The sequence below is a fragment of the Microcaecilia unicolor genome, chromosome 2 (assembly GCF_901765095.1).
Source record: "Microcaecilia unicolor chromosome 2, aMicUni1.1, whole genome shotgun sequence".
Lineage (NCBI taxonomy): Eukaryota > Metazoa > Chordata > Amphibia > Gymnophiona > Siphonopidae > Microcaecilia > Microcaecilia unicolor.
In genome coordinates this window covers 233,490,042-233,517,458 of record NC_044032.1, presented here as the reverse complement: position 1 = coordinate 233,517,458, position 27,417 = coordinate 233,490,042, and the positions used below count along the sequence as shown (strand labels likewise).

General features: G+C 44.0%; 1 protein-coding gene across 2 annotated transcripts in view; it reads left to right on the top strand.

Moving 5' to 3' along the window:
* The window catches only part of LOC115462361 (programmed cell death 1 ligand 1-like), a 77,376-nt gene that overhangs the window by 33,854 nt on the left and 16,105 nt on the right, over positions 1–27,417 (top strand). For both annotated transcript variants that reach the window (XM_030192372.1, XM_030192373.1), the window contains 4 exons: positions 4,580–4,699; positions 19,957–20,106; positions 20,224–20,274; positions 25,552–25,614. In XM_030192372.1, coding sequence (XP_030048232.1) covers positions 4,580–4,699; positions 19,957–20,106; positions 20,224–20,274; positions 25,552–25,614 — 384 coding nt within the window. The remainder of the gene's footprint in view (positions 1–4,579; positions 4,700–19,956; positions 20,107–20,223; positions 20,275–25,551; positions 25,615–27,417) is intronic.

Here is a 27,417-nt window from a genome sequence, read left to right as displayed (position 1 = left end):
CCTGCTCTGGAAATTCTAGACCATCAGGGATTCTAAGAGGTAGGCATTGGGGGGGGGGGGCTATGGGGGTGTCTAAGGGGGGTGTCTTTTCAGAAGGAAGTTCTCTATGGGGGACTCTTGGGAGTACTTTTTGGTGGGGTGTCAGGGTGAGGGGTGAGGAGAAGGAAACACTCTTCATTGTTGAGAAGCTATGGCCTTTTTAAGAAGGTTCCCCAGTAGCATCAGGCCATGAGTTAACAGCCTAATGCTCCTGGGGAAGATGAATAATGTAGCTTAAGTTGCGTTATTCATGTATGGCAGAAATCAGTAACCGGAAGTACTGAGATACAACAGATTAGTGACTCTAGTGGTAAACTAAGGTGCAGTAAAACACCAGCTTTTATCACACGTTAGAAGCCTTCTCTATGATTAACATAAATGGTCAAAATTATCCTTTTAAGTGCCTGAATTCTTTTAAAAAATCACTTAAGTGGTTGGCACCTGCTACCAAATGCATAAGTGCTTTTGAATATTGACCTCTTTGTTTTTGAAAAATTTTATAGCATGGGTTTTGTGTTCTCATTTGCAAGCACTGAACCTTGCGGCACACCGCTGGTAAGATCCTGTTCCTCAGAATGAGCTCCATTTACAACTACCCTCTGTTGCCTTCCACTTAACCAGTTCCTAATCCAGTCAGTTACTTTAGGGCCCTCATGGGCCGATGATCAGAAGCAAACAGAGGCGCTAGAGGCTGTTAGCGCCATACTAGCACCTGCGTTTGCTACCCATCGGATCTCCAGCCCCCCCCCCCCAAACCTGTGTCGGGGAGTCAGGGGGGACCGGAGGTCCACCGGACCTCCAGCCCCCTTTTCGCCTTGCTTGGAGCAGGGGTAGATGGGGTCTGGTGGTCCCGTGGATCTCCAGCCCTTGTGTTTGACAGGTCTGGGTTTTTGACAGCCCAGACCTGTCAAACAAGTGTGGGAGGATGCGCTCAGGCACAATCCTCCCGCACTTCTACCCCATGATCAGAGAGAATTGTGTGCTTAAATTTGCAAGCAATTATCTCTGATCATAGGTGCGGTAAAGCCCCGGGCTGTTCCAGCACTATTTTTAGAGCGCAGTTTGGAACAGCGCGGGGCTTTTGATCATCTGCCCATCAGTTAATTTATTAGTCATCTATCAGGAACTGTGTCAAAGGCTTTTCTAAAATCTAAATACAGCATATATAGTGCTCTCTCTTGATTCAACTTTCGTTACTGAATCAAAGAAATTAATCAGATTTGTCTGACAAGACTTGCCTCTAGTGAAACCATGTTGCCTCGGGTCCTGTGATCCACTGGATTCCAAAAACATTGCTATTCTCTGTTTTAAAAGCGTTTCCATTAATTTGCTTACTACAGAAGTCAGATTTACCAGCCTGTAGTTCCCAACCTCTTCCTTCCACTTTTGTGGAGAGGGACCACATCTGCTCTCCAATCCTATTATTAGGAAAGGTATGGAAAACAGGTGTGAGGATGTTATAATGCCATTATATCGCTCCATGGTGCGACCGCACCTTGAGTATTGTGTTCAGTTCTGGTCGCCGCATCTCAAGAAAGATATAGTAGAACTGGAAAAGGTGCAGCAAAGGGCGACTAAAATGATAACGGGGATGGGACGACTTCCCTATGAAGAAAGACTAAGGTGGCTAGGGCTTTTCAGCTTGGAGAAGAGACGGCTGAGGGGAGACATGATAGAGGTATATAAAATAATGAGTGGAGTGGAACAGGTGGATGTGAAGCGTCTATTCACGCTTTCCAAAAATACTAGGACTAGGGGGCATGCGATGAAACTACAGTGTAGTAAATTTAAAACAAATTCGAGATACCTTTTCTTCACCCAACGCGTAATTAAACTCTGGAATTTGTTGCCGGAGAACGTGGTGAAGGCGGTTAGCTTGGCAGAGTTTAAAAAGGGGTTAGACAGTTTCCTAAAGGACAAGTCCATAAACCGCTACTAAATGGACTTGGGAAAAATCCACAATTCCAGGAATAACATGTATAGAATGTTTGTACGTTTGAGAAGCTTGCCAGGTGCCCTTGGCCTGGATTGGCCGCTGTCGTGGACAGGATGCTGGGTTCGATGGACCCTTGGTCTTTTCCCAGTGTGGCATTACTTATGTACTTATGTAATCCCCTGGGACCACTCCCGACTCTAGGGAAGCATTGAAAAGGTCAGCCAGCGGACCTGCTAGAACTTCCCTAAGTTCCTTCAGTACCCTTGGTTGTATGCCATCCGGTCCCATCGCTTTGTCCACCTTTAGTTTAGCCAGCTCTTCATGAACACAGTCCTCTGAAAATCATTCAGGGACTACTACCCCTCTGTTCCTATATGTGTTTGTCTTCTGTGGTTCTGCTTCTGGCCCTTCAGCTGTGAACATAGTACAGAAATACTTGTTAAGCAATTTCACCTTATCTTTATCAGCGTCTACATATTCCTCCCCTTCATCTTTGAGTCTCACAATGCCACTTTTGCACTTCCTCTTATCACTAATGTATCTAAAAAAAATGTCTTGTCCCCCCCATTTTACCATATTGGCTATTTTTTCTTCCATTTGCATCTTTGCTTTGGGAGAATCTCTGCAACTTTAGTTGAAGGGTAATAGTACATAAAATCTTCAGTGCATGCAAATCTCTCTCATGAATATTCATTGTGGGTATCCTGAAAACCTGACTGGCTGGGGTGCCTCCATGCAGTGGCATAACTAGGTGGGGCCACAGGGGCCTGGGCCCCCCCCCCCAAATTTTGTCCGGGCTTCTGGTTTCACTTAAAGGAGCGTGCAGGACGTGAAGAGGAAAAAAGAGCAGAGCAGGGAACGTGGCGGCGCCGGAGACCGGTGCTGAAGAAGGCTTCAGCTGGCAGGGGTTGGGGACTCCCACCAGCAAAGGTATTTGCTGCTGTGGGGTGCGGAAGGGCAGTGGGGGGAGCGGTGAGGCAGTGGGGGGGAAGGCATTGAGGCAGCAGACTAAAATGTGCCCCCAACCTCGGGCTCTGGCCCCCTCCCACTGCGAGGTCTGGCTACGCCCCTGCCTCCAAGACCAGGTTTGGGAACCACTGGTGTAGGTGATAATTTCAGATCTATGTACATTATTCTGAAGGGAAAAAGTACCCATCAGTAAAGCAGGCCCAAATCTGGGGGCAATAATCACAGCAAGGTTATGAGGTCAGTTCTGCTTTGATTACTAGTGCCATCTTTGTGAGTAAAAGGTACCCATAGGGTATGCACCAATGCAAGCTGTTAGATCATTGTCCGTTTAGATAGCAGTTCTATAAGTGGGCACCTCCTCGTAGATGCCTTGATGCTGCACAGGGAGTGCCTTTTCCATAATGGCATCTGGTCACCCAGATTGTAACTCAGCGTCCGTATACCTTACATTTAGGATCCAGCATTTACATCAGCCTTAGAGCTGGCATAACTGAGTGTGCCCAAATGCGGCAAGAGAGTGTAACTGACAGCATTCTATATGTTTTTATGTGTACTTGGGAAACATGCCCATGTCCCAACCAAGCTCTGCCCATGGGCACGCCCCCTGTGCATTTGTGCACTCTAAGCGCCTAACTTCAGGCACCTAGTTATACAATCGCCCTTTTTAGTTTTTTTTAGATATGACAAAATCCTTTCAGCTTTCATCATAAAATGGAGTGGGCAGGTACAAAAAAAAAAACCTCTGGGTAATGAAAGATAGTCAGGGTCCTGGTTTCTGTGGTCACAAAATCTGTTTCTTCCCATGGAATTTGCCAGCCCTTATGGAATAGTGGATGCTTCAATGTTAATTGCTATTCTGTATAAATAAAGGGGAAACTGGAGTTGCACTGCCAGTTTGTATTAAATCAAATGCTCTCTCAACCCCTGCCCCCACCTCCAAAGCTAATAATTCCCTCTGCTTTGCTAAAGTGAGTTCCACTGCGACTGTTCAGAAGACTAAATTAACTTGGACAGATTAGAGCAAGTTCATGTCTTTTGCACAGCTGTCACATGGGAGCTTCAGCCCAGGGCCGCCGAAAGCCAAAGCCGGGCCCGGGACAAGGCCGCCCCCGGGCCCCCCACCCCCACCCGAGGTCATCGTCGCCGCCGGGCCCCCCCCTCCACCCGCTACCGGACCCTGAACTAACCTTAAACGCCTCCTTCCTTTCCTTTCACCACCTTCGCAGCAAGCAGCAGCAGGGCAGACCTCTCCTTCCTTCCGTGCTCCGCCCTCGCGGACGTTACGTCAGGCGAGGGCGGGACACGGAAGGAAGGAGTGGCCTACCCTGCTGCTGCTTGCCGCAAAGGTGGTAAAAGGAAAGGAAGGAGGCGTTTAAGGTTAGTTAGTTCAGGAGCGACGGCGGGCGGGCCTGACTGCGGTGGCGCAGGGCCCGGGGACTTTTGTCCCCCCATCCCCCCCTCTCGGCGGCCCTGCTTCAGCCCTGTGGTTGGTATTTTTTTCACCTCTGGTCACCTGTTCATTTGTTTTTAGCTGAGCAATAGGCTGTGAAACAGAGGTGCTACACTTATGTGAAAAGCACACTGTGTGAAGAAACCAACAAGCTTTCTAATCAATGTTTGTTTGTTTTCCTTTAGACAAAGACAACTTGAAATCCCCTGGGATCTCAGAGCAGAAAGCCTATTACGGAACAATGCTGGCAGGATGTGTTCTTGCTGTATTTTCCCTGGCACTTCTTATATGGATGCAAAGAAATGGTAAAGTGTGAGCTTTACTTTTATTTTCATGAATAAAAACCTGCAGAGGCCACCTTCACACACATTTCTGCTTCCATAGGAGATGTATAGAGTCTGGCCTCACTGCTGCTTATGGTTCCACATTTATCCTGAAATAACTAATCCCACTTAGGCAATGGTTTAACCACCTTGGATTCATTATTCCAAGAACTCATTAAAACAGCATATGACATTAAAAAAAAAAGCTCAACAAAAACAAAACAGGATCTGCTATGAACAGGACAAAAGTTTTAAAAAAGGGGGAGGAGTAGTGTGATCAATATGACTCTTCCAAAAACCAGGAGATGTCATGAAGGTGTAAGAGTCTTTAATCAATGTTAAAACAGGACTCAACATGGCAAAGTGCCCGCATCAGGAGTCTAAAACACAACAAATAGGAAAACAATAAATACAATCTTATAGAAATGTGGAACAAATTACAATCATATAAAAAAATACAATCATATACAGTGAAACCTCGGTTTTCGTTGACTTCAGTTATCGTCGGTTTCGGTTTTCGTAGATTTTTTCAGTGAAAAATTTGTCTCGGATTTCATTGGTTGCCTCGGTTTTCACTACTAATTTTGCAAAAACAAAGGGCGACCCACGCGTTCTCCTGCTCATTGTGGCGTTGTTTCTCATTGTGTGAGCATCACCCCGCATGTCTAACGCAACGCACGCAAGATAAAATCACATGTGCTCAAATCTCATTTTCCCTGTTAAGTGTTTCCCTTGCTAATAAGTTATCCCTTTCCCTTTAGCTCCATCATGGGACTATATTTATTCTCTATAAAATGTGTTTTTGGTATGTATTTTGGAGTATCTAGAACGAATGAATTGGATTTACATTGATTCTTATGGAAATAATTGCCTCGGTTTTCGTCTGTTTCGGTTTTCATTGATTCTTTTCGGATGGATTATCAACGAAAACCGAGGTATCACTGTATATATAAAAAAATATACAAAATATAAAAAAGGGGATACAATCATATAAAAAAAAACATATAATAGAACATGATATTGAAAACAACCACATGAGATATGGAGGGAGAAACACTGATATCCAACATATATTGGAGAACGTTACATCTAATGATTAACATGGTATAAAAATTCAAACAGGACATGATATCATGTATGGATAACGTTACACAGTGCATTTTTGGTAGCGAAAAAGGTGCCGGTATTCAAATGCCAGGCCACCCTTCAGGGGGTGGGGTGATCACTAAGGGACCCACCCCACAATAGCCAGGACCCCTGCAACCACTCACAGAATCTATGACAAGGCAGAATTAGTGTGTAGAGCTTGAGGTCTTTCATTAAAACTTGGGGACCATGGGTCAATTTTAGCAGACAATGGAAAAGGTGCTGGTACTCAGTACCCCCAAGTACCCCCTCAAAAAAAAAAGCCCTGACGTTACATAAATGTGTGCTTGTATATAATGGTTTAACTTAAGGAGACCACTATTTACATGGTGTGGGGATTAAAACATAATCCACTAATTAAATAGTAGCCATTTTATTTTGATGCCGAAATAATATCTAAGATGCAAACCTCTTCCCTGATGAAGAAAATTCGAAACCTGGCCAAGTTGGCGGAGGTTTGAAGTTGGAGAATCAATGTTACATACAGCTATTTAAAAGCTAAGTTATATTTATATTTATTTGATTTATTTGATTTATTTGATTTGCAGTTCATTATTTGAGAAGTTTGAACTTACTATATAAAGACTTTTAGATTTGGTTAATTAAAAAGTAATAAGAAAACGGGTGGAATTATGACGAGTTAAACAGCACCATCACTATATTGAAAAATGATTGGATGGTTGCGCTGTTAAAAATTTTGAATATCCCCGAAAAAAGATACTGTGAAAAATATTGGTTATAGTTAAAAATGATTTAAACACTAGGTGTTAGGGACTATTTAATTAGTGTATATAATGGTTAGCATAATATGAAAAAATAAAAAAAAGCTCCACAAGGCCCATTCAGTCTGCCCAAACTGAGCTTGCCTTTGCAGTACCACAGATTAGATCTCTTTGCAATATCAGCGACTTGGGGAGGGATCTAGCAAAACTTGGAGTGGTCTAGAATTTAACAGCTGAAATTTAATGCTAAAGAATTCAGGGCCATGTATTTGGACTGTAAAAACTCAAGGGAGCAGTACAGTAAAGGAGATGAAGTACTTCTATGCACCAAAGAAGAGCGAGACTTGGGGGAAATAAGGTGGCTAAACAAGTAGAAAAGTTGATGGCAAAAGCCAGAAAGATTCTTGGATACACAGGGAGAGAAATGGCCAGCAGGAAAAAGGTGGTGAGACCCCATGTAGAGTACTGTGTACAATCCTGGAAACTGCACCTTCAAAACAATACAAACAGGATGGAATTGGTCCAAAGGGTGGCTACTAAAATGGTCAGTGTTGCCAGAGAATGTAGTAAAAGCAGTTAGCTTAGTGGGGATTAAAAAAGGTTTGGATGGCTTCCTAAAGGAAAAGTCCATAGACCATTATTAAAATGGACTTGGGGGGGAAAGCCACTGCTTATTTCTAGGATAAGCAACATAAAATGCATTGTACGTTTTTGGGATCTGCCAGGTTCTTGTGACCTGGATTGGCCACTGTTGGAAACAGGATGTTGGACTTGATAGACCTTCAGTCTGTCCCAGTATAGTAATACTTATGTACTTATATCATAAAGCATATGGGACTAACTTCTACAGTGGGGGAAATAAGTATTTGATCCCTTGCTGATTTTGTAAGTTTGCCCACTGACAAAGACATGAGCAGCCCATAATTGAAGGGTAGGTTATTGGTAACAGTGAGAGATAGCACATCACAAATTAAATCCGGAAAATCACATTGTGGAAAGTATATGAATTTATTTGCATTCTGCAGAGGGAAATAAGTATTTGATCCCCCACCAACCAGTAAGAGATCTGGCCCCTACAGACCAGGTAGATGCTCCAAATCAACTCGTTACCTGCATGACAGACAGCTGTCGGCAGTGGTCACCTGTATGAAAGACACCTGTCCACAGACTCAGTGAATCAGTCAGACTCTAACCTCTACAAAATGGCCAAGAGCAAGGAGCTGTCTAAGGATGTCAGGGACAAGATCATACACCTGCACAAGGCTGGAATGGGCTACAAAACCATCAGTAAGACGCTGGGCGAGAAGGAGACAACTGTTGGTGCCATAGTAAGAAAATGGAAGAAGTACAAAATGACTGTCAATCGACAAAGATCTGGGGCTCCACGCAAAATCTCACCTCGTGGGGTATCCTTGATCATGAGGAAGGTTAGAAATCAGCCTACAACTACAAGGGGGGAACTTGTCAATGATCTCAAGGCAGCTGGGACCACTGTCACCACGAAAACCATTGGTAACACATTACGACATAACGGATTGCAATCCTGCAGTGCCCGCAAGGTCCCCCTGCTCCGGAAGGCACATGTGACGGCCCGTCTGAAGTTTGCCAGTGAACACCTGGATGATGCCGAGAGTGATTGGGAGAAGGTGCTGTGGTCAGATGAGACAAAAATTGAGCTCTTTGGCATGAACTCAACTCGCCGTGTTTGGAGGAAGAGAAATGCTGCCTATGACCCAAAGAACACCGTCCCCACTGTCAAGCATGGAGGTGGAAATGTTATGTTTTGGGGGTGTTTCTCTGCTAAGGGCACAGGACTACTTCACCGCATCAATGGGAGAATGGATGGGGCCATGTACCGTACAATTCTGAGTGACAACCTCCTTCCCTCCACCAGGGCCTTAAAAATGGGTCGTGGCTGGGTCTTCCAGCACGACAATGACCCAAAACATACAGCCAAGGCAACAAAGGAGTGGCTCAGGAAGAAGCACATTAGGGTCATGGAGTGGCCTAGCCAGTCACCAGACCTTAATCCCATTGAAAACTTATGGAGGGAGCTGAAGCTGCGAGTTGCCAAGCGACAGCCCAGAACTCTTAATGATTTAGAGATGATCTGCAAAGAGGAGTGGACCAAAATTCCTCCTGACATGTGTGCAAACCTCATCATCAACTACAGAAGACGTCTGACCGCTGTGCTTGCCAACAAGGGTTTTGCCACCAAGTATTAGGTCTTGTTTGCCAGAGGGATTAAATACTTATTTCCCTCTGCAGAATGCAAATAAATTCATATACTTTCCACAATGTGATTTTCCGGATTTAATTTGTGATGTGCTATCTCTCACTGTTACCAATAACCTACCCTTCAATTATGGGCTGCTCATGTCTTTGTCAGTGGGCAAACTTACAAAATCAGCAAGGGATCAAATACTTATTTCCCCCACTGTATATATGGTGCCGAAAACCCCCACTCAGTTCTATTCTATAAACTGTGCTTAAAGATAGGCGTGGTTTATAGAAAAGCACTTATGCCCAGGAACTGTGACTGTATTTACACCAATGGAAATGTAGTGCGAATGCTCACATCTAAATTAGGCATGGATCCCACCTTATTCAATAATTATGCACGTAACTTAAAGGAGCACCCCCGATCTACTCATGACCCTCCCATATCCGCATCCCTTTTTTGACTTGTGTGTAAAATTTGAGCATGTATCCTGCGCCTAAATTTATGCATGTACATTTTAATTAATTCTAATTAGTGCCAATAATTGCTTGTTAAAAAGCCAATTATTGACGCTAATTAACTTCTTATTCAATTAAATTGTGTGTGCAAATCAGGGACAGACTTAAAAATCTCAGTATATATACTTTGGAAGAAAGGCAGGAGACGGCAAATGTGTTTTTGTCTTCTTTGTTGGAAAGGGCCCTGTTTCAATGACCAGTGGTGACTGAGGTGGGATGGTCAGATCATGTTGTCCTTACTTCTATAATGCAGGCACAGCAAACAGGAAGAAACCTCTACAAAACAGCAGCACAAGCAGGAAGGAGTAGAGGCTGGCCAAAGGACAAACCGCCACAGGAAATGTTGTTTAATCACACTTTATTCAAAGGTCTGTTTGAAGCACCAGCCAAAGGACCCGACACTGGCTGAGTTTTGCCTGCCTCAGGGGTCGCAGTCAAACTGTGTGAGCACAAGAAGTGTATAGTAGCTGGTACAAAAAATATTTGTACTGGCAACCTCTTGCTAGTTTCTAGTGCTGTATTGTAACCAGACAGGGAAAAGATTGAACTGCTCCTGCTGGCTTTTCTTGTGAGTACAAGTATCTCTGCACCAGGGGCACAGCCAGACCTTACGGTGGGAGGGGGCCAGAGCCCGAGGTTGGGGGCACATTTTTAGTGCCACCCCGCCACCCCCCTCGCCTCGCAAACAAATACCTTTGCTGGCAGGGGTCCCCAACCCCCACCAGCTGAAGCCTTCTTCAGGGTCGGTGTCCGGCGCAGCCGCGTTCCTGCACTACTCTTCTTTCTTTTTGCTCCGCCTGTCCTGTGCACGCTGACGCTCCTCAGTTTCAAGTAAAGGAGTGTCAGCGTGCACAGGACAGGAGGAGCAAGAAGAAGAGTAGGGCAGGAATGCGGCTGCGCCGGAGACGGGCGCCGAAGAAGGCTTCAGCTGGCGGAGGTTGAGGACCCCCGCCAGCCAAACCAGGGGCCCGGATGAAATTTGCGGGGGCCCAGGCCCCCGTGGCCCCTCAAAGCTACGCCCCTGCTCTGCACCAGCTGCTATACACCTCTTGTGCCCACAGAGTTTGACTGCGACCCTTGAGGCAGGCGGTTTTCACAGCTGAAACACAGCCAGTGTCAGGTCCTTTGACTGGTGCTTTGAATAGTTCTTTGAATAAAGTATGATTAAACAACATCTCCTGTGGTGGTTCGTCCTTTTGCCAGCCTCTACTCCTTCCTTCCTGCTTGTGTTACTTTCAAAATGTCATTGGGGGATAATAATGATTTTAAAACTAAACATATACCTCTGGTGCAAACCCATCCTTTGTTTGAGCTTACTGATTTGAAAGATAAGTGGATTTCAATTTTGTGTTTTAATGAGGATTTGACAGTGAAGGAAGCTGCTGATGTTTGGCATGGCCCACTGAGAGAAGCTTGAGATACTATAGTGCCAATATGGGAATTAAAAATTAGAGGGGAAGGGTAAATCTAAGAAAAAAGTTGCAGAAATCAGAAAGGGCATGGAGGAAAACATGAAATGTTGATGATTATGAGTCGTATAAGGTGAAATTGTTGGAATATCTGACTGTGATAATGTGAGAAATACTTATTATAGAGAGAGGATAAGAAATGCAATGATTAGACCAAAGCATTTGTTTCATACTGTGAAATATTTGACAAAGGGTAATGATGGTAATGATTGTGAAGGTCTGGGGGCTGAGGAATTTGCACAATATTTACTGCTAATCATTTTTTACTACTTGTCGTTTCTATAGTGCTATCAGACATACGCAATGCTGTACACGTTATATGCAGGTACTTTCTCTGTCCCTAGAGGGCTCACAACCTAAGTTTTTGTACCTGGATCAATGGTTGGTGAATAAGATGGTGATTTTGGAAATCAAAATTGGAGTTGGGAATGAGGAATTGTGAAATTTCAGTGGTACAGATAACTGATTCCTGTTGGGTGAAATTTCAAATGGTGACCGACATGAAGGTTGAAGCTATTGTGTGAACTCTGACACCAGCTGAATTTGTTGTGGATCCTTGCTCTTCTCTTGTTATTAGGGTAACTTGCAGGGCCTATAGCGCCAACAATGAGATTCATTGTGAATGCATCAGACTGCTCAGGGATTTTCTCCATAGTATTAGTTATCAATAGAAATCAAACAAAATAAAACATGGAAAAGAAAATAAGATGATACCTTTTTTATTGGACATAACTTAATACATTTCTTGATTAGCTTTCGAAGGTTGCCCTTCTTCGTCAGATCGGAAATAAGCAAATGTCTGTCAGCTACCACATTTGCTTATTTCCGATCTGACGAAGAAGGGCAACCTTCGAAAGCTAATCAAGAAATGTATTAAGTTATGTCCAATAAAAAAGGTATCATCTTATTTTCTTTTCCATGTTTTATTTTGTTTGATTTCTATTGATAACCTTTAAGAGTGGACTAACACGGTTACCACACCTCTCTCCATAGTATTAAAATTAGCTACAGTAAAGCCATCATTAAAAAAAATATTACATTACATCAGGGGTTCACAACCCAGTCTTTGGGGACACAAGCCAGCCAGTCATGTTTTCAGGACACCCGCAATGAATATGCAAGAGATAAATTTGCATACAATGGAGGCAGTGTATGTAAATTTATCTCATGCATATTTAGGGTGGATATCTTGAAAACCAGACTGGCTTGGTGTGTCCCGAGGACTGGATTGAAAACCCTTGCATTAAATCAAGGATTGGCAGGAAGTTATAGGCCAGTTTCAGTGATGCCCATGGTAGGTACAGTGATTGAGAAAGTAGTTTTGAAACAGTTGGGGGATTATGTGGATACCAGGCAAATACTGGATCTGTTTCAGTACAGTTTTAGGAAAGCCCACAGTGTGAAGACACTGTTACTTTCAACAATGGATGAGATGAGAAGAGGAATGGATTATAATAATCCTTATTGCCTAGTAACGCTTGATGTCTCTCTTTGGCTGTTGATATTGAAATGCATTTGTCTAGATTAGGTGAAATGGGTATATGTGGGGCTGTGTATGATTGGCTTGTGTCTTATTTGAATGGTAGTCTTATGCAGGTGAAGGTTAATGGGATTGTATCTTCTGTGTATCTGGTCCAAATGGGAGTGCCATGGCGGTCCAGTTTACTTGCTCTCCTTTTCAATATTTATATGTCTTCACTGGGAAAATTATTCCAAGAATTACAAGTGAGTTACAGAATGTTGCTATTCAGGGTTTTTCCCGTTAAAGGATTGAAGTGATGATACTTTTGGAAAATTGAAATTTTGTTTAGATAGAGTGGGTCATTGGATATGAGAGAAAAGGTTGGCACTGAATTTGTCAAAAACTGAAATTATGGTGGTGGGCAGGCAGGTAAACTTGCCCTCTCCTGTTGTTCGTTTGCTGGGAGATGTATCTGTTCCTCTGAAGATGTAGTTAAAGAGTCTGTGTGTATTTTTAGGCTCCCACTTATCGACACAAGAACAGATAAGGCAGGTGGTAAGATCTTCCTTTTTTCAGTTTCGCATGATTAGTAAACTAAGACAGACACATTCCCCCAAATTCTATATCTGTGTCCTGTGGTGGTTGTTGGTGAGCCCTTAGGTTCCCGGAGGCCTGGTAAGACCTCCAAGGACCGCCGTGCACCCCGAATCTTCACCCGCGGCGACCGCCGTTCACCGAGGGTTGAGCCCTCAGCTGCAGGCGGTCAGCAGGACTGCTGGAACCGCGGGGTGACGGTCGGCCTGGCTGGTAGTCAGCAACTCAGTCTCTAGAGGGCAGCTAGCAAGGACGGCTAGCGCAGGAAAGGACACAGTCTCTGCAAGGGCTAGCAGGGAGGGCTAGCTGGAAGAGGAACGCAGTCTCTGAAGGTGGCTAGCAAGGACGGCTTGCTGAAGGAGACACAGCCTCTGAAGGTGGCTAGCAAGGACGGCTAGCTGAAGAAGACACAGTCTCTGAAGGTGGCTAGCAAGGACGGCTAGCTGAAGAAGACACAGTCTCTGAAGGTGGCTAGCAAGGACGGCTAGCTGAAGAAGACACAGTCTCTGAAGGTGGCTAGCAAGGACGGCTAGCTGAAGAGGACACAGTCTCTGAAGGTGGCTAGCAAGGACGGCTAGCTGAAGAAGACACAGTCTCTGAAGGTGGCTAGCAAGGATGGCTAGCTGAAGAAGACACAGTCTCTGAAGGTGGCTAGCAAGGACGGCTAGCTGAAGAAGACACAGTCTCCGATCCACTGTGTGGGCTTCTGACGAACGAAACGGAAGCACTGGACTCCTTCCGTTTCGTGGTTTAAATCCCCCGCCCGTCCTTCCCCTGCCAGCAGCTGGAGCCAATCCCCCTGGCCCAGGCAGGCACAGGAGGCCTGGATTGGCCAGCCTGCTCGGCGGGCGGGGTCTCCTTATCGATGCGCCAATCCAGCGCGAGTAGGCGGGGCTGGCTCGCGGGTCCTCTCCAGCGAGGAGGACGACGCCGCCAGCGCCGCCATCTTGGCCGGCGTATCTCCTTCTCCGAGGCCGGCGCTTGCCCCAGCGGATCGCCGGCCTCGGAGCGGCCCGCGGCAGCGCCAGCCCCGTCGGCGGCTCGTCCTCGCCGCCCCGGATCCCGCGGCCTCCGTTGGTCCTCGCCCCCTACTGCGGGCCGGCAGGTAAGAGCCCGGGACGGGACAATCTGTTGCCTTAATTTGTGCATGCTAATCTTGGTACTTAACAACCAATTAGTGACACTAATTGGCTTTAATTAGAACTTACGCGCACAACTTTCTAGGTGTGTTCTACAATGCAGTGTGCATAAATTCTAATACGTGCAGCCAAAAAGGGGGCATGGCCATGGGCATAGAATGGAATGGGTGAGTTGTGGGCATTTCAAAAAACTATGCACACTATTATGGAATAAACACAATCTGCGCCTAACTTAGGCTCAGATATTTAGGCCTGATTTTAGATGGCCTAAATGGGTGCGCCAAAATGTTAGTCACAAGAACAGCTTGTGAACATATTCTATAAACATCTATCTTTAAGCGTAGTTTATAGAATCATGCTAACCGTGTGATTTTTCGGTGCTAATTTTTACGGCACCATTTATAGAATTTGGTCCTTTATGCTTATTATTTTAGAATGGTCGTACAAGATCTGATATTGACAAAAAATTGATTATTGTATGCTGTACTTGGGTATTGCCAAGGCACTTTGCAAAGCTTTAAATTCAGGGGCAAGGATGATAATGGGAAGTGCCAAATTTGATCATATAATATCAGTGTTCAAGCAGTTGCATTGGTTATCAAGTTTTATATAAGATACTGTACAAAATTTCGACCTTAGTTTATCAAACTTTACATCAAGCTGTCCTCTGGCCTCTGCGCCAGTTAAGATCTGAAAATGCGAGACAACTTTCTGTAGCAGTACTGAAAAATATAAATTATGCAGATACTAAAGTAAATGCCTTTTCAGTGGAATAAGCTCCCTGGGTACAAACCTCCTGCACTTTAAGAAATTATTGAAGACCCATCTTTTTTTGCAAGCTTTTCTCAATATGTAATATGTGATGGTGTATAATTAAGAAACTAATGATCTATCTTTTTTCTGAATCATATCCTAGTATGTAAATGCTCTTGTGGGTTTGATATTATGTGCTTGTTGGTGTGATATTATGTGAATGTATTCAGGTTTTGTTTTTATTTGTTTAGTTATGTTGTGGGATTTTATGCCTATTTTTAATATGAGCCACTTACATATAAGCAGGTTATACATTTTATAAATAAATACCTTCATGGCATAAATGCACAGGAGGTGAGTTTCTTTTCACTGAAAGGAAGCTGTTGAATGAGTGGGCATAGGATGAAGGTGAAAAGAGAGTAAGACTCCGGAGTAATCTAAGGAAATACATCTTTACAGAAAGGGTGGTGGATGTGTGGAACAGCCTCCTTGTGAAGATGATGGAGACAAAGACTGTATCTGAATTCAAGAAAGCTTAGGTCAAGCACATAGGACCTCTAAGGGAGAGGAAGGGATAGCAGATGGTATGGATAGGCAGACTAGACAGGCCATATTGTCTTTACCTGAAGTCATTTTCTTGTTTCTATGTTTACATCTTCACAACCAAAGACCCTGTATGCTTATGTCTGTACTTTCTAGGGGCATGCCCAGAAACATTTTTTCATTTTGCTTTGTTTGTTTGTTTTAGGGAGGGCCATTTCTTGTTTGTTTGATATTTGTTTAAAATGACATAAAATACATTAAAAATGGTATCAAGTCCAGCATCTCCCCTCACCTGCCTGCTCAACCAAAATCTTCATATTCCCTCCCCCTTTATTAATTCGCTTCACCTCATCTTCCTCAGCCACAGCTCACAGAATCCAAAGAGGCCAGAAGGGATCTCCATTTGCCCCTGCCTCACTGGTGCCCTAATACAAATGACAATGGCCTGAGTTGAGCCAGAACAATTTTGAGGTACAGCACTGGTGCAGCATGAGCAACTAGGGATCAGTCCTGCCCCATCTGGACTCCCCAGGCTCCAGCTATCAGTAAGAGGCGAGGAGGCAAGAGGTCTGGTTGGATGGATGCCAGTTCAGGGGGGTTTGAAGGATGGATTCTGGGGCTTTTTTTTAAATTTGTGGGAGAGGGCTGGGGCTTTCTGCATTGTTAAATGTTACAAAAGAAATAAAACTAACAAAAACAAACTTCTGTTTGTTTATTTTCCTTTTTTTCATTTAGAAAATGAAAGGAAAGAAAGCAGGAAATGCTATTGCCATTTCGTATTTCATTATACTGGTAGAATATCCCTAGTGCTTCCCCGAATTCTGTTATTTCTCCACACATGAAATGAAAGTTGTCATACCTTACAAGATCCCCACACAGTAATCTCACACAGAAGGGGAGTCATATTAGACAAATAAGACCTTATGCTCCCAGCTGAGCAAAAACACCGACGGGGGTGAGGGGCAATATTCAGCTGGCGAGAGGCAGCCTGCATAAGTGCCGTGGTCAGTGCTGACCCCAGATATTCAATGCTGAGCCATTTCCGGTGACTGGCATTGAATATCTAGGGGTTTTGGGCTGGTGCTAACGTAAAAGGCTAAGCAAATATTCAGTGCTGGCCTGTTAAAGTTAGTAGCAGGCAAAGATAGGACTGCTATTTACGTGGTCCGATTTGCCCGCTAAACTTAGCTGGTCAGCGCTGAATATTGACGGCTATTGCGTGATATAGCTAGTTAACTTTTTGGTGCTGACTGAATATTCAGCAGAGATAACCAGTTATCCTGTGCTGAATAGTCACGGTTAGACGCAGAAACACTGTTTAACTGGTCAGCAGCCGTTTCTGGCTGGTTAAATAGCTTTGAATAGCAGGGGTTGATCTTTACCCACCTTCTCTGAAGCAAGTGCATATGAGTCAAAGGACCCGACACTGGCTGTGTTTTGCCTGCCTCAGGGGTCGCAATCAAATTCTGTGGGCACAAGAGGTGTATAGTAGCTGGTACAGAAATACTTGTACTGACATCCCCTTTCTAGTTTCTAGTGCTGTATTGTAACCAGACAGGGAAATAATTGGACTGCTCCTGCAGGCTTTTTGTGTGAGTACAAGCATCTCTGCACCAGCTGCAATACACCTCCAGTGCCCACAGAGTTTCAGTGCGACTCCTGAGGCAGGCGGTTTTCACCGCTGAAACACGGCCAGTGTCAGGTCCTTTGATTGGTGCTTTGAATTACACACATCATAATTCTGCCCCTGTTCCACCCAAACTGTGCCCCAGGATCAGCTACCAGTGGCTTGCATTGGAGTATGTGCTATTTTGTCACTGTACATATACTACAGGGTGATTTTTAAAGAAGCCTTTTCCTGCTCGTAAACCAGCCTTTACATGCAGAAAAACTTCCATTTCCTGCATGACCAGCGGCGTGTGTATGAACATGCAGGCTGGTAAAATGACACATACATATGCACTATTCCCCTGATTTCTGTGCAAATTTAGACATATTCACCGATTTGTGTGTGTAATTTAATCAAATAATAAGCCAATGAGTGCCAATAATTTGCTTATTAACAAGCAGTTTTTGGCTTCTAAAGTGTAAAGTTAGGCACAGGATCCATGCCTAAAACTTACTTGCGTTCCTAAAAAGGGGGAGCAGAAATGGGAGGATGATGGGTGTTTTGAGTGCAGAATTGGGGTGTGGCTTCAAGTTATGTGCATGACAGAATAATGGTGCTACGTGTGTAGATTTAGGCGTAGGCGTTGGCATTGACACTATGTTTTCATTGGTATAAATGGTCATGCATAAATTTACATGCGACTCTCCACTTAAGCGTGTATTCTCTAAACCGCGATGAACATTAGGGGCAGCTTATAGAATACCATTTAAGCAGGGTTTTTCGTGTCAATTGTGCAGGCGCCATTTATAGAATTTACCCCTATGTGTAGGCATTCTTACGTGTGAACTGGAGGTGGAATTGGGATGGAGGTGCAGTGGACATGCGCTTGTATAAAATACAAGAGCACTCAGAGAACATGCATGCCTTTATATCTGTCTCAGAACAGATGCAAATTTGTGTATGAGCATTTGTGCTGTACTGGAGCGATTCTAGGTGCCTCACTTATAAACTCACTAGAGGGGCATTATCGAGAGGGACGCTGAAAAAGTTTTGCTGAGGACGTCCTCGCAAAACGTCCCGATAGAGGGGCGGGGAAACCCGTATTATCGAAACAAGAGGGACGTCCATCTTTCGTTTCGATTATACTGTTGGGGATGCCCAAATCCTGAAATTTAGGTGGTCCTTATTGATGGTTGTCCCTAGACTTGGTCGTTTCTGATTTTCGGCGATAATGGAAACCAAGGACGCCCATCTCAGAAACTACCAAATGTAAGTCCTTTGGTCGTGGGAGGAGCAAGCATTCATAGTGCACTGGTCCCCCTGACATGCCAGGACACCAACAGGGCACCCTATGGGGCACTGCAGTGGACTTCATAAATTGCTCCCAGGTACATAGCTCCCTTACCTTGTGTGCTGAGCCCGCAAAAACCCACTACCCCCACTGTACACTACTACCATAGCCCTTACGGGTGAAGGGGAGCACCTAGATGTGGGTACAGTGGGTTTTTTACTTTTGCTTTTAAGCACACGAGAGGGCTCTCCATTGAGCTGCGTTTTCGCGATTGCTGTGAACGGTGATTTTCTTTATATCATACGCTGGGGCACTGAATTTGATTTCAAGTACATCTCATTGTGTCCCCTTCCTGACCCGTGAAGCAGGCGCTGTTTAGTGCCGAAACACGGCCCGTGTTGGGTCATCAATAAAGAACCTTTATTGTCTCAGTCTTGAAGGCCCAGTGTTGCTCTTTTTTTGTCTGGGTTTTTGAGGGCTCACATTTACCACCACAAGCGTAACAGGTAGGGGGGGATGGGCCTGGGTCCGCCTGCCTGAAGTGCACTGCACCCACTAAAACTGCTCCAGGGACCTGTATACTGCTGTGATGGACCTGAGTATGACATTTGAGGCTGGCATGACATATTTTGAAATATGTTTTTTGAGGGTAGGAGGGGGTTAGTGACCACTGGGGGAGTAAGGGGAGGTCATCTGGTCAGTTCGGGCACCTTTTTGTGCCTTGGTCGTAAGAAAAACAGGACCAGGTAAAGTCGTCCAAGTGCTCGTCAGGGACGGCCTTTTTTTCCATTGTGGGTCGAGGACGTCCATGTGTTAGGTACGCCCAAATCTCGCCATCACTATGCCCTGACACGCCCCGGGAACTTTGGCCATCCATGTGACGGAAAACAGTTGGGGACATCCAAAATCAGCTTTCGATTATACCGATTTGGGCGACCCTGTGAGAAGGACGCCCATCTTCCGATTTGTGTCGAAAGATGGGCGTCCTTCTCTTTCAAAAATGAGCCTGACAGTGTCTTTGCTGCCCTTATAAAATAGACATTTTTTTAAAACTTTGACATGTTTCATCTAAGGAGTGGCCTGGTGTGTGCAAATTTATTTTCGTGTGAACAAGTTTTAAAAACCAACAATTTTTGTGCACCAATATTAGCAATATATTCCTGTATATAGCACAAAATAAAACATTTTTGTGAGCAACCATGTAAAATCTGTGATTGATGCTCCTAAAATGTATGAGCAATCACTCATGCTCTCCGCTTAGAGAGAACATTGATAAGCAACCTTTTATAAAATTACCCCCCACACACACATTGATAAAATTTATGATGTGTCCTAGTTTGACTCATTGGAACACTGCCTTCAGTACACATCACCCCCCTCTTATTCACTTTAAGCAACAAAGAGAGCTACAAAAAGAATAAGAGGAAAGTGATGTTAGGCAACTGATGTAAATATAATCCCACAGTTGTTTTGTTAATAGTTGAGGTTTTATTATTTGTTCTTTTTTTAATCCTCTGAAGCTTCTAGAGATCATGAAAAGTCAGGATCATGAAAGACGCACAGGACTTTGTTAAAACTTGAAAAGACGCATTACAACCCTGTGATGACTTGTTCCTATCATTTCAGCAAACAAAGCACATTGTTCCAGTTCTGGAGGCCTTTTTGTGCTTTGCTGCTTTGTCTTATGTACTTTTGGACCCTCTCTTGTTTGCTGTCTTGTTCCTGTCGTTTGCCATTTTGGAAATAGTGGCATTGTTTTTGTTTTTAAATAGGGCACTGTAGAAAACCTACCACGTTATATAAAGACAGAAAAAAAACCACAGGCTGCTTTGTATGCGAGAGAAATCCCTCAAACCACATCTGGAAAGTTATAAGGAACTTCTGCTTACACCTTACCCACAGCATAGAAAAGGAGAATACAAGTAAGTGCCATCCTGCACTGGCAACACAGTCAGAAAGAGAAAACAGAGTTGAGTTGGGTGGATTTGCTCTTATTTTGAAGAAAACAGCATTCACAGTCTTTACATTCCCTTTTGCAGCTGAAGATCACAACATTAAGATACCCATAGAGCGAGAACTGAAAATGCCATGTAAGTACTTCACTTGCTCGACTGTGTGTGCTTTTGGGGAAACGGCTTCAATTCATAACTTGGTACTTCTGAAACTAGAGCAAATGATTGGCCATCAAACCTGCTATGGGATTTCTTCTGCTAGGTTGACATTGCAGTGTCACTCTGAAGAAGGGCCCTGCAGTCACATGCATCATCTCCTTTGCATAGCTCATATGTTGGTTCAGTGAAATGTAGCACAGCCCATTGGAGCCGACTCTGTGGGTGCTGTGGGTGCTTGAGCACCCCCAATATTGAGAAAATTCCTTGTATGTGTCCAGGGAGGGGTTATTTCCATTGGGCTTAGCACCCCCAATAATTTTGAAAAGTTGGCTCCTATGGCACAGCCTACAAAGGATTCAGTCTAACCTGATAAATTACTGTGTACAAATGAAACCAATTTTGTCTGCTCCACGACTGCCATCTTGTACCTGTTCAAAAGGCAGTTCTATAACTAGGTGCCCGTGGTTTTGTGCCCCTTTTAAACGCAAATGTAAGGTTGAGAAAACAACAAGGCAAGCAGTCCACAGAATCCAATATGGAGAATAGAAGAGAAGCAGAGCACATGAAAAACAGTCTTTATTTCCCTCTTTTAACTCCAAGGGAGAAACATATAAGCTAATCTGTCACAGCAAGGTTGTTTGATTTACCACAAGCTAACCCAGGTTGGAGATACTGATGAGTACATTTTTCCTTCATCCACCATTTTCATCCTCTACTTATAGGTTCTGGTGTGTATGTCTTTATGAATAAGGGCCCCTTTTACCAAGCTGCAGCAAAAGGGAGTCTGCGCTGGTGTCAGCCCTTGCTTTTGATGCACGCCGAGGCCCCCTCTTACCACAGCTGGTAAAAGGGTAGTCTTTCTTCTCTGCAGGAAATGGCCATGCAGCAAGTAAAGAACTTGCCGTGCGGCCATTTCGGGGGGGGGGGGGGGGGAGCCCTTACCAGTAGCGTAGCCAGAGTTTAATTTTTAGATGGGCCTGGAGGTGGACTGGGTGGGCACAGGCCTCGCATTTCCTCTCCACCCGCTACCACTCCCCCCGCCCGCCGCCGCTGCCACATTTCCTCTCCATCCACTACCCCCCCCCCCCATGACAGCCCCCTGCACATGGTCAGTTCTGGTCATTTTTACTGACCTGAAGCGCCATTCTCCCTCCAGCACCGGTGATTTCCATAGCTAGCCTTCTGCCAGCGCGCGTCATCGGAGCCTCTTCTCAGGCGCGTCCCGCCTACTCTGCAACTTCCTGTTTTCCGCAAAGGTGGGACGCAGGAAGTTGCAGAGTAGGCGGGATGCGCCTGAGAAGAGGCCCTGACAACGCGCGCTGGCAGAAGGCTGGCTATGGTAATCGCTGGTGCTGGAGGAAGAAAGGTGCTTCAGGGCAGTAAAAGTGAGCAGACCACGTGGATGGGGAGAGCAGGCAGAAGAGGCTGGGTGGGCCTGGAGCAAAAGTGGCTGGGCCTGGGCCCATCCAGGCCCACCCGTGGCTTCGCCCCTGGCCCTTATTGCCACCCATTGAGGTGGTGGTAAGGGTTCCCATGCCAACCTGGTGGCAGCCAGGCAGCAAGTGGCACTGACACCCCCTGCATTACAAAAATAAATATATTTTTGTAATGCCAGATATGATGGCGTGCTGGGGATGGGAAGTACCGCTGGGCTGCTGCGGTAGCCCAGCAGTATTTCCACTTTGTAAAAGGGGTCCTAAGTGTTGTTTTTTCCCTTTTTTGCTAGTTTCTTTTTTTTTTCATCAGTTTGATGAGATTTCACACCAGCTGGGTAAGCCACCCTCTCTTTTAATGTTATCCTTATGCTTTTATAAACTAATGTTTAAAAATGACATACATTTTGATATAATTTTTTAGCTCTTGTCTATCTTATTATAAGGAGGTTTACTGCTATTTTTATATGTTATTTATAAGTATGTTTTCATGTTCTTGTTAATAGATTTATACTTTTATGTGTATGTTTTTTTTTACTAACATTAACTGTATGGATGTTTACAGTATTCATCTGCCCCTGAAGCAGCCATTTGGCAAAAAACGGCCATGTTGGGCAACCTTGTTTAGACCTGGGACTTAAAAGTGGCAAATAAAGACTGTGGGGCTGATATTCAGCCGGCGGTGGTCAGCACAGTTAAAGGCCGCTGCCAGCACTGAACCTGGAAATTCAATGGCGCATCATATGCGGCGATCGGTACTGAATTTATGGGTTCATTTTTGGCCGCTGGAACTTAAACAGTTAAGCCGATATTCAGCACTAACCAGTTAAGTTCCTAGTGGTTAAAGATAGGACTGCTATTTATGTGGTCTTGTTTAACCGTTAAACCCAGTGCTGAATATCGACACTGACCAGCTATATCGTATGGTCTGCTCTTCTATTCTCTACAAGCAAATGTAGGGAAAATTAGCACTTATGCATACAAGTATCCTAAGTGCTATGCCATAAGACCATGTATAAGTGCTATATTGCAAAACTGTAAAGTGAATATACACATGGGTGATACTCCCAGTTATACACATAGGGCTTGATATTCAGCTGGCAGCAATCAGTGTTGTGCTGACCCCTACTGACATTAAAACCCGAAATTGAATACCAGGCCATATTCAGGTACCAGAACTGAATTTCCAGGTTCCCAGAGCCAGCTAATGCATAGCCAGTTAAGTGCGATATTCAGCACTTAACTGGCTATGGGACACTATATTTATTTATTTATTTATAACATTTGTATCCCACATTTTGTCACCTATTTGCAGGCTCAATGTGGCTTACATAATTCCGTAAGTGGTGATTACCAGTTCCGGATAGGAGAAATACATAGTTAGGGTAAAGGGACAGATTAGGTTAGGTTACAAGAGGAAAGTTCGTCCTATGATAAGAGCTAAAGGTAATAGGTTAAACTTCATTCATGACAAAAAAAACTGGAACAATTAGGATCATTAAACTGGAAATCAAGATAATTAGCAAAAACAGTTGAGATATAAAGAATACATGTTGTAAAGTTGCGTTTTGTTAATTTGAATTTATGATGAGTTGTTATTGTATGCTTTCTTAAATAAATAAGTTTTCAATAGTTTACGGAAGGTCACTATGTCGTGTGTTATTTTTATGGATTTTGGTAATTCATTCCAAATTTGCGTGCATATGTAAGAGAAGCTGGATGCATATGTTAATTTATATTTCAGTCCCTTACAGTTTGGGTAGTGGAGATTCAGGAATGTTCGTGATGAGCTGGTAGAGTTCCTGGTTATAAAGTAGGACTGACTTTTACGTGGTCCTATTTATGCAGTTTAAATATCAACTGGTCAAGTGTCGACTCCACCCCCCAAACGCCCCCAAAATAACCAGTTTTCAGTTCAGCACTAACCGGTTATTTTCAGTAGCATTAACTGGTTAAGTGCTGCTGAAAATTAGTGGTTAGCTCTGAACAGGTGATTTAACCGGCCAGGATCCATTTGCCACATAAAAACGCTGGCTGGCTAAATTGCTTTGATTATCGACCCCATAATTTACAGAATACTGTAAGTTGCACATGTTCTAGCCACATTTAGGTGCCCGTACATACGCCAGCCATATGGCTACTGCAAGCGCATAAATGTAAGGAGAACCAACACACGGTTACGCTAATATTCTGTAACGACACCTGGCCGACTGGCTGTCATTATAGAATAGACTTTTATCATGCATTATTAGGGCACCCAGGTATAGAACTGCCCCCTTTTGTCTGGAAGCCCACTCTTCCCTGTTATCCCATTCTACACCATTAAGGATACATTCCAGCTTCCAAACATAGACCTCTTGTAGGATATCACTTTTTATCTAAGACAGCATTTCTCTTCCTCTTTGGTTCTCCACCATCCTGAGTAGACAAGTTTGCTTAATCCAAACCCTGTACCCTCCCAAGGGTCTTTCCACCCAACTTTTTAATAATTGAAACACCCATCAGAATTAGTGAATAGAGTATACAGCACTCAGTGTGTGTTCTCCACCTTCTCCTCATCCTAGAACAGGCTGTCTAAATTTAAGCACCAGGGACTAGATTCTATATATCACACCTTCATGACCCCCATACCCTGCCAGACCAGGTATGTGGGATTGCGGCGGGTGTGGACAGCAGCATGGAGGTGGGGCAAAATGGGCCCCCCACTTTGGGATCAGGCTCCCCCCCCCCCCAATCGAGGTCTGCCTACGCCTCTGCCTCCTGGTGCCTAAATGGAGGAACCCAGTTGTACAATTACCCCTATACGTGTATTCAAATATTTTAGAACATACGCACATTCATTGCAGTTCTGCCCATTGCTCTGCCCAAGCTGTGGCCTCAGGAATTCAGCTGGCATATAAGTCTGTGCTCTTTTGTCCACATGCTTATTTATATGCACGTATAGTACTGTACAATTTTATAAAAGGCTTTTCCACAAATAAAGCAGACTTTATAACAGGTAATAATGTGACCCGATCAGGATTGTACTAAGCCAGAGTGGTGTCCAGTGTAACAGCCTCTGGCACCCCTCCCCCACTTCATTATCTTCAATCAGAGGCGGCAGTGGGCTGGGAACAACTTTTGTCCCCCTTCGTATCTGCGCCCTGTTGCACAACCCTTGGTACAGCTCTGGATCTTATAATTCTTGTATTATATAGTATACTCTTGCTACACAGCAATCTGTCATTTTAGTTCTAGCAGTGGACAAGTACATCGACTCCAGGTCTTCTGTTTCCTGGCACAGGGTGGGTGCACTGCTGAGGTGGCACGTTGTTGGTTACTAGAAAGTTCCTACAGTGACGCCAGGCCTACGGCTGGTGTAACTGTGGACAGCTAAATTTTAGGCATGCCGATGCTGGGCTATGCCAATATTCTTTAATGGAATCTGGCCGCCCAGATGCCACAGTATAATCGGCTCTCACCATGTGGCTTCAGAGTGCCCAAAAGGAGGCACCCATTTATAGAGTTCCCTCATTAACGTCCTTCCATTTCTTTCAGCTACAATTTATCTCCTCCTCCCAGTGCCTGGTGTGTGAAAGATTTATGTTGATTCTCTTGCTACAATTTATTCATGTCTTGATTTTGTTTTCTGTGATAGTTTGACTGCACCTCTCACTGTGCCGGCATTTAACAGTGCAATATTGTACGTTTTCAGACTACCTAGTATAAATGTGAAAAGGGCAGACTTTTTTTTATAGTGATTTCAAAGAAAGAGTGGGATGGAAGGAAGGGAGAAGGTTTTTATTACAGTCGAAGAATACAAACACCACTTTTATTCTTTCAGTATCAATGGATATTACAGACGCCAGTGAGAGGTTATACATTCCTTCTGAAGAAAACAGAGCATGTGAGTACACAATGTGACAAGCAAACATCATTTTTCCATGTATATGAGAACAAACAGTTCAGTTCAGTTTGTTTATATTTATTCCTGGACTTGATATACTGCCTGGACTTCAAACAAGGTTAAAGCGGTTTACATTAAAAAAATATAAAAGAATCAGGAAAGGCAGAAAGAGACTCCATTAAAACAGGAAAGAACACAATTGGACAGATCACACGCATACAAGAGAAAAAAAAACAACTAAAAAAATGACAAAATACATAATGCATTCTGTGTTCCCATACAGCCCTCAAGTTGAAGAATAATCAATCCAATGGCAGATTGAAAGCGAGTTTAAAGAAGTAGCTTTTCAGGAGTGACTTGTACATAGGCAAGGACAGTTCAGATTTGATGTACAGTGGGAGGTTGTTCCAAAGGCTGGGGGTAGAAAAAAAGAATGCAGAAGATCTATTGGACTCATAGTGGGCCTGCCTAGGGGAGAGGGGAACGAAGGGAATGAGCGGGGATATACAGAATAATTATTGAACAAAGATAGGGAGGACAGCCAATATGAAGAGCCTTATGGGCAAGAACAAATGTTTTAAACCAAGATTGATAGGCTAGAAAACGCCAGTGCAATTGTAAAAATAAAGGAGTAACATGGTCAAATTCCTTGGTTTTCGTTAGGAGGTGGGCAGCTGAGTTTTACAAGATGTGGAGTCGGCGGAGGAGGGATTGGGAGATGCCTGCATAGACAGTATTATAGTAGTCTAGCCAAGAAATAATGAAAGTATGAATGAGTGTGTGCATCGAGGCAGAATCTAAATACTTATTAATGGAATGAAGCCGACGTAATCAAAAGAAGCCTCTTTTTACAAGTTGGGACACCTGGGGTTCAAATGAGAGACGTGAATTGATAATTATTCCCAAATAAGGTAAAGCAGAGACTGGAGACACAGGAAGATTAAAAAAGTAAGGGGGATTGAAGATTGAGGGTGAAACCCAGTCACCCAACAGACAGTGTTTTTGGATGTGTTTAGTACAAGCTTGTATGAGAAAAATCAGTTTGAAAGCACTTGTAGGGCTGAGTGCAATGGCCTAGATCAAGAGAAGAGAAAGAAGTAGGGTAAATTAGTAGTATGTCATCTGTAGAAAAGGAAAATTGATGTTATGGTCTTGAAGTAGAGTTGCCAGAGGATTAAGGAAAATATTGAAAAGTAAAGGAGAGAGAACAGAACCCTGAGGGACCCCACATTGAAGAGGGAATTCCCTGGAAAGGGATGAGCAAACTGATACAGAAAAGGACCTTCCTGACAAAAAAAAGATGTGAACCAAGCAAGTACAATGTCCTAAATACCAATAGCTCGTAGATGCATAAGAAGTAGAGAGTGATCGACCAAGTCAAAAGCTGCTGAAAGATCAAGAGAAACAAGGAGAGCCTTATTCCCTTTGTCTAGAATAGAATGGAGCTCACTAAGAAGACATGTTACCGTGGTTTCGGTGCTATGATTAAACCGGAAAACAGTTTGTCTATGATGGAGAGTCAACAAGTCAGTAACAAGATAATAACTGTTTGAACACAAGTTTTTCTGTTATCTTAGAGACTATGTTAAGATTAGAAATGGGCCCATAGTGAGAGGGCACCATAGAATCATTAGATTAATTTTTCCAGAGTGGTGTCACAATAGCTGTTTTCCAAGAAATTGGGATAGCTCCCGTAGCCATACTGGTTAAGACCAAATGAAAGAACAGAGAGGACAGGCCATGTTGAGGCAGTTTTAGCCAGCTAGAAGGAAGCAGATCCAGAAGACAAGTTGTGAGATGCAT